Raw genomic sequence first — 8,131 nt, 5'->3', positions numbered from 1 at the left:
GCTCTTTCACTTTCCTATAGGCAGGTGTGAATGGAGACCCTTACAGTGTGCCAAAGTATGAAGAATTGTAAGCACAATAAAAATGGCTCTTGAACTAGTGATCTTTTCATTGTGCTATAGCTCTTACAGAGTTACTTGGAAGTGCTCACAAAACAGTAACAGACTATGCAAATTTTTTTTTATTTTTTAAAGACACGTGCCCTAGCTGCTTTGGCTCAATGGATAGAGTGTCAGCCTGCAGACTGAAGGATCCCAGGTTCGATTCCAGTCAAAGGCTTGTGCCCCGGGTTGCGGGCTCGTGGGCTTAGATCCCCAGTGTGGGGTGTGCAGGAGGCAGCCTATCATTGATTCTCCCATCATTGATGTTTCTATCTCCCTCTCTGAAATCAATAAAAATGTATTGTTTTTTAAAAAAAGACTTGTAAATGTTCTAGCTGTTTCCTTTTATCTCTTGATGTTTCTAGCTCCCTCTCTGAAATCAATAAAAATGTATTCTTTTTTAAAAGACATGTAAATGTTCTAGCTGTTTCCTTTTATCTTCCCTGTTGTGAAAGTAATTGTGTTGATTATGTCCTAGAATTCAAAAGGATTAAATTTGACCAATTTATTTGGGGAAAAAAATGTTTCCAGGGCCACAGGAAATTTTCTGCTCACCAATCTTTGCCAGTTATTTAGTAACAATTTATTTTTTTTCTTTCATTATATTTTAACTTTCTTTTTGAAAGTTAACCAAAATAATTCCCTTTGAACAGAAGCTGTTGTTATATGATTGCCACGGTGGCATCAGTGCATTTCTTAGGTGTTTTTTAAGAATAGGAAATCAACTTTCTACATTTCTGTGGCATAGTTTCAGAATTAGAAGTGTGTGTGTGTGTGTGTGTGTGTGTGTGTGTGTGTGTATGAGAGAGAGAGAGAGAGAGAGAGAGAGAGAGAAAGAAATAGAGAGAGAGAGATTGTTGCTTTCCTCTAAATAAAGGTAAAAACCGACATGACTTTAAAGTAGAATTCATTATATAAAAATCTGAACTACCTGAGAAAATGAAAATAGAGGTAGAAGAGTTTTCTTTTGAGAAAAAAGGTGGTGAAGAGCTGGCCAGCCTCCCCTGCAGAAGCTGGCCCTGGGCTGTTTCTCATTCGGGAGGTCCCGCCCCCTTCCGGGTGTCCCCTCCCCCAGAGTCCAATCAAAGGATTAGCCTACAGGTTTGGAAACAACAGCAGTTTGAGTTGAAGGTTTGTTGTTTCTCTCCCCCTGTTCTCGTGTTTAATGCAGGAGCTAGAGAAGTCTTTGGCTAACTGGACTCAGAACTTGAAAGAACTTCAAACTATGAAAAGCGACTTAACGCAGCACATTCTTGTGGAGGACGTGATGGTGCTGAAGGAGCAGATAGAGCTTCTGCACAGACAATGGGAGGACCTCTGCCTACGAGTAAGTCGGTTCACAGCAGGGCACGGCTGTTGTGGAGTTTATGGAACCGTCTCCGAGGGCCAGACAAAGTAGAAAGGAGCTTCATTTCATTGACCGGAGGCCCTTTCCGCTGGAGCCCAGGCGGTTGCTCCCTTCGCAGGCAGCGACCCGGTGTAGCAGACCTGCCCCTTTGTTTCTCCAGCGCTCCGTGCTGGGACTTGGCACATTGTTAACGAGCCTCGTAAAAAGCCAGGTGAAGTGTGTGAGGGGTTGCAGTTATGCCCGCCGTGTGCGTGTGCTCTCTGTCTCGTGCAGATGACAAGACTGATCTGTGGGTTAGAATTAGGGCCCAGAGGGGATCCCTTCCGGAGGCCGGACTTAGAGCAGAGGTTGCAGCACCTCTTCTGGGCTGAGTCGCACTTAGAGTCCCACAGGGACTGCCTTGCATCCCAGAACTCCGCATTCACGTGCCACCCGATGTTTCTGTCACGTTTTTAAAACTCTGAAAGAAATGATCTGCTGCTACCCTTAGCACCTCCGTGGCTCACGAGGGGTTCGCTTCTGATTAAGAATGAGATTGTGGTGGGGTATTCGGCAGTGTTTGTGATAGGATCAAGACGGAATTAAAGGGTTCCAACAGATCTTTGTTTTACAAACATGTAATTCTAAGAAAAGTAAACTCCCAAATCTCATTTTGTGAATTATGAGATGTATTTTTAAGAGTTGAAATTCAGACACTTTTGGATGCATTTTCATAGAGTAAAAGCATTTTTCTTTCTTGATTTTAGTGTTTAATATTCACAATGTACCCTACTTTTAAATGTCCTTTTAGAATTTTCATTCAAATTTTATATAAAAGAAAATATTTAGGAAATATGAAAAGTATCCTGAAAGTTAAGCAGCAAAGACAGGGGTCCAGATGTTCCTCATTATGAAGCCTACCAAAGTGATGCTGTGCAAAATGCCAGGGTTTTTTCAAACTAAGATAAATAGATGCCCTGAGGAGCAGAAACACAAAACCTGGTTTTGGGGGGATAGTTCTCTGGGCCTTTTTAACACATTTGGTTGCGGGGGGGAGGGTACAAATACTAGACATTTTGGCCTCCACTCTGAAAACAGCAGAGGTGTTCTGTGCATAGCAAGAAACTCTCTGGGAATTCAGCCTTCGTTTCCCCATCTGCAAAGTGGGGTGTTCAAACTTTCCCAAAAGAACTCTTTAGCTATTACCCCTTTTAACTCTAAGCTTAAAAAGATTTTTAATACTTGAGAGGATTTTTTTACATAGAAAAAAGCCGATTTCATTCTTTGAATTTATATTTATTGAAGTAATATATTTGAACCCTGGGAGGAGGAAGACCCTTCGTTGAGACCAGCTCAGGGTTGCCTGTGCCTCCGGAAGTGCTGGGCATTTGGGGGCAGCCTGCGTGCTGTAGGCCAGTATTCCATCCCATTCCCGTGGTTTCTATCCACAGTGGTAGGACATGGTGGGAAGGTGAAGTCAATGAGTGATGTGCGTTGTTGTTTTTAATCTAATTTTGTTACTTTGTTTTTGTTTTGAAATACAAAACTAGGATGTTTAAATGACTTCAATTTTCATGGCACATTTGCATTACAAATGTTAGGTTCATAACTGGATCTGTATTATGCTTTTTTTAAGTAAATAGGCAGGACATTGTCCTTAAGAAGGTAAAAAGACGATCACTTTTTAAAAGGAAAGGATTTGGGTCCTAACGTTAAAAGTTAGCATGCAGCGAGCATTCAGCGAATGTATATTAGAAAGAACAGGAACAGAAAAAACTTAGGTGATGCTTAAGTTATTCACTTAACCTTTCCTGTTTCTAGTTTTTTAATATAACCTGATAATATTGGATAAAACTGAGCCCTTTGGGTCAGGTACAATCTTTGTTGCTTTTTATGACATTTATCAAAAGGAGAGAACAAATTCTGTTGTTAAACCTGAGGAGCTTAAGAGGCAGAAACGTAGTAATTTAAGTCGATAGGGCTACTGACTGAAATGAATGAAATTCGTAGTCCTTTCGATGGGGGGATGGGAAGGGAAACACTTGCCTTCCTGCCTGTACTCAGCTGCCAAGTGCATTTTCGTTTCCAGGTGGCTATACGCAAACAGGAGATTGAAGACAGACTCAATTCATGGATTGTGTTCAATGAGAAAAATAAAGAGCTGTGTGCCTGGCTGGTGCAGATGGAAAACAAGGTCCTGCAGACAGCAGATGTTAGTATCGAAGAAATGATCAACAAGCTACAGAAGGTAAGCAGCAGCGCCCACGTGACTGCAGGGACCCCTCTGCGGTCCTCCCTCCTCCTCTCACCGGCTCACAGTGGTGTGCGATTGGTGTGTTCCCAGTAGCTTTTTAGAAATTTGAAGGGACTTTCTCACTCTTTCTGTACCTTCCCAGAGAAGAGCTGGTAAGTGGGGATTCCAGAGAGATGGGAAGTGTGGGGCCCCTCTAGAGGGCGGGGTGCTGTGAATTGAGGGGAGTTCCTCTCTCTCTGGAAGTCCGGCCAGGGAAGCGCCTCCCTCCCCGCCTCACCCCCACCCCCATCTCCTTAAGCATCTGTTTACACTCCGAGTGAGTTATGGTTTTTCTGGTTGTTATTATTACAGAGCCCCCCTTGCCAAAGGGGAGAGGCCAACAGTAATGGAGCTCATCATTTTGAAGGTTACTAATAGCCACAGAGAAAGGGAGAAGCATTCTTGCCGCTCAGGAAAACGCTGACTCTGTAGGCTAATTTACTTAGATGCAGGTGTCCTCACTCCCAAGTAGGCGAGATTAGAAGAACTCGGTGCGGGGAAGCCGGGGCTGTAAGTAACCACGGCCTTGTGTATCCCACGTGTGCTGAGTGGGCACTGCTTGGCTTCCTAGCTGCTCACTGAAGAGTTGTATTAACAGGTCTGAGAAGTTTTTTAATTAAAAACATTTTTTCCACGAGGCAACTGTGTATTTATTGCCTGGCAAAGGAATGAATTTTGGGCAGTCATTGAAGCTTTGCTTTGGTGCCTTTGCCAGGACTGCATGGAAGAAATAAACCTGTTCAGCGAGAACAAGTTGCAATTAAAGCAAATGGGTGACCAGTTGATCAAGGCCAGCAACCAGACCAGAACGGCCGAGATCGATGACAAGCTCAGTAAAATCAACGACCGCTGGCAGCATCTTTTCGACGTCATTGGATCCAGGTAAGAAACGGCCTCAGGATGATTCCTACTCGCCAGTGCAGCGGCTGCTCCGCCGGCGAGGAACTGAGCCCGCCTTGTAATCCAGCGGGCTTACAACTGTACAGACAGAGGCAGCGGTGGGTAAGAATGAATGGAATTCATTTAAACAATATAGAAAGATATTCTGGCAAATCCTACTTTAATAGTTGTTTTTTTTCTTTACCTTGAAATTTCACATGAATTGGATTAGGTTTAAATGAGAGTTAGGAAAACTTACTTTGAAAAGAGATCCTTGAGGAGGAATTGTTTAGAAATTGTAACTCTGCTTTAGGACCTGCGAGTCCCCAGATGAAATCATGCCTGCTGGTTCCTGCCCGTGGGTGGCAAATGCAAGTGGGTCAGGGCGCAGGCCTGATTTCTAGGTGCTGCTCCCCCCATGGCAGGGGCTTGGCACACTCAAGGTGGAGTGCTGGGTATGCCAAGTGCCGTGGGCATCTGGTGCTAAGGTGGGGACGAGGGAGGCACCGCCTGGCTACAGATCAAAGCTCTATTCTCCAGAGCAACCTTATCGGAAACAAGACTGATCATTTTATCTTCTCGCAAAGGGAGGATGATGGTGATAAAGCCATTCAAAGCTTTTAAATGTTTTCTGTTTTCAAATTCTCTTTCCAAAGACAGGCCCCAATTAAAGTGTTTTTTATTTTGTTTTGTTTTGTTAATTGCAACCTGACGTACAAAAACCAGTCCCTGGGCTTTGGGCCCACGCATGCGACTTTGTGTGTAGCCAGTCTTTTTGTGTTTTGAGCACACGTATGTGTAATATACCGGAGAACCTTCAAGGTGATGGAGTATTGGGGTGTGATGAAAACAAGATCCTCTTGATAATTTGGCATTTCCTTTGCCTCAGCGTTCACTATAAACCTGCAGCAAAGGCACCAGGCTGAGTGCCTTGAGAACTACAGACAGGAAGGAAGATGAGTCAGTTACATTGATGGGAGCGACATCTGAGCAGCTGTAAAGCCAAGTGGGTTGAGGGCTCAGCTCTCATCTTCCCCGAGAGGGGCGGGGATTAGGAAGAGCCTCGCAGAAGAGTGGCGTTCCCAGATGGTCCCGAAGGAGGGCTTGGGGTCCCTCAGTGTTACTGATGGCAGAGTCCGACAGACGTGTGTTGTGAGCAAAAAGGTACAGGGGCTGAGCAGTGTGCATGTCCCTCAGGAAGTGACAAGAGGCTCTGTGGGCGTGGGAGGTGACGCTACAAAGCTAGGCTGGGGCCAAGTCCAAGAAGACCTTAAGTCTCAACTTCAGACTTGTTGTCCTAAATGAAGTCTGAGTCATTCGTGGACTCTTAGCAATGGAGGGTCTGCCGAAGGCAAGTATTGGGGTGACTTAGCTGGCAGCATACGCTGGGCTGAATCCAACTTCTCTCGATTGCCAGTTTTAAAAAAACTATGGAAATCCATGGCGGTAACCCAAGTAGGGATGAAGAGCACAGGTTTTGAGCCCGTGCTGACTTTATCGCTTACTCATCATGGAAACTTGAGTCGTGCGCTAGTCTTTCTAAGCCTCAGTTTCCAAATCTGCGTCGTGTCCCTAACAGCACTGTTCACATCCGAGACCACTGTGAGGACATGCTGTGTCTTGTGTCTGGCACAGGGCCAGCGTGGGGAGCCGGCGTTTAATGAGTGTTTTTCCCTACGGACACTGAGTCTAAGGAGCGTGTTTGCTGAGCAGAGAGGATTGCCTCGGTGATATCTAACAGTGAGAGAGGTCTTTCTGCCGTGAGACCAGTGTCTTTGACTCTCTCATTTCCAGCACTTAGAGCAGTGCTTCAGATAGTTGTTGAAATTAATGGACATTTCAATGCATAAGAATAAGACCATTTCTGTTGGGTAAACTGTGTGCAGTATGTCTTTGCTGACATTGCCTTTATATCCTAAGTCGTCTTGGGCACCTGGCACTAGTGGAGGGTAGGGTGGCATCGTACCTGGTCATGGCCTGTGCTTCCTGAAGACTAGAGTGACCGTCCATTCTCCATCATTCATGCTTTGGTTATATCACTTCAGAGTTTAATAGGCTGTTTGCTTTTTCCTCTCTCCTCTCTGGCTGCCTGTCTTCAGCCAATTCCTTGGTGAGCAAGAGAAAAACACAGCAGGTGGAATTTCAGTGGTCTTTTTGGAAGGAGCAATTGGCAAAATAAGGAGCTGAAATAATGGCAAATATATTGCCTGCCAGCTGTGTTCTTGACAGTGTGCTTTTTGTGCATGATTTCACTTAGTTTTCATTGTAATTCTGAAAGGTAGCTGCCATTACCCTATTTTACAGATGACAACACTGAGGCACTGAAGTTAAACATGCCCACAGTCCCAGCCAGTACCTGAGGCAACCAGGCTTCCAACTCGGGCGGTTGTGTTGCCTTCCTATTACCCCCCACCCTTCTAGTTTGGTTCACTGAAATGAACCAAATCCCTTCAGAACTAAGGAACGAGGGAGGGAAGAACTCATGTTCCCTAAAGCACAGGCCAGGCTGAGAGGCTGGGAAACTCCCGTTGAGTTTACCCTCCAGGTGAATCTGGATTGAGGCAGCAAGCTCAGACCTGCCTTCAGCCTCACGTGTAATGTAATGTAAATACGATCAGCTACCTGTCTGATCTCTGACACCGATCGTATCATCATTGGGGGGCGGGGGGGAGCACAGGCTGCAGAATTTAGATTTGAACAGGGCCAACCGGACCTGCCATCCTGCAGGAAGCACTAATGGCCTCATTGGCAGAGAATTCTGGACACTTTACCCTTTTCAGTCCTGCTCACGGTGCTCTGCGGATTCGCTCCTGTGGCAGGGACAACATTGCTTGTTAAAAATGGTAAGAGTTGGCACTGGCCGGTTTGGCTCAGTGGATAGAGTGTTGGCCTGTGGACTGAAGAGTCCTGGGTTCCATACCAGTCAAGGGCACATGCCCGGGTTATGGGCTCGATCCCCAGTAGGGGGCGAGCAGGAGGCAGCCGATCAATGATTCTCTCTCATCATTGATGTTTCTATCTCTCTCTCCCTCTTCCTTCCTCTCTGAAATCAATAAAAATATTTTTTTTAAAAAATAGTAAGAGTTGGAGGGAGACCTTACACAGGTGCCCAGCCCCATGACTTCAGGACTTTAACTCCAAGCCTTTAATGTCAAAGCTACAAATGCTATTCAGAAGTCCGAGACCTCAGTAAGTCAGGTTTAATTCACTGAAGAAGAAGGAAAAAAAAAGACCTGTTGTTTCAGGTTCATTCTCATAACAATAGAGGTGAATTACAGGGTTACTCAAATGCACATTAAACTTCTGATCATTTCAGACTATGGGGTGAATAGGAGGAGAAACCAGTGTTGTTTACTCTGAAGTGCCAGGCTCCTCATATGTATTATTTCATTTCATTCTTGCAGCAGCCCTGCACGGTCAGTGCCTCCGCTGTACGGAGGGGACACTGCGGCCCAGGGAGCACATTCCCTGACCAGGGCACGGTCAGTGCCACGCAGGGCGCAGGGCAGGTGCAGCCAGGGCATCTGTCCCAC

The 8,131-nt window shown here is 45.5% G+C and overlaps 1 protein-coding gene across 1 annotated transcript in view; it reads left to right on the top strand.

Moving 5' to 3' along the window:
• The window catches only part of SYNE2 (spectrin repeat containing, nuclear envelope 2), a 269,558-nt gene that overhangs the window by 223,077 nt on the left and 38,350 nt on the right, over positions 1–8,131 (top strand). Inside the window, exons 96-98 of the mRNA XM_014545947.1 lie at positions 1,271–1,426; positions 3,516–3,674; positions 4,435–4,601. Coding sequence (XP_014401433.1) covers positions 1,271–1,426; positions 3,516–3,674; positions 4,435–4,601 — 482 coding nt within the window. The remainder of the gene's footprint in view (positions 1–1,270; positions 1,427–3,515; positions 3,675–4,434; positions 4,602–8,131) is intronic.

The sequence above is a fragment of the Myotis brandtii genome, unplaced genomic scaffold (genome assembly GCF_000412655.1).
Source record: "Myotis brandtii unplaced genomic scaffold, ASM41265v1 scaffold423, whole genome shotgun sequence".
Taxonomy (NCBI): domain Eukaryota; kingdom Metazoa; phylum Chordata; class Mammalia; order Chiroptera; family Vespertilionidae; genus Myotis; species Myotis brandtii.
This window is presented reverse-complemented; position numbering and strand designations above follow the sequence as displayed.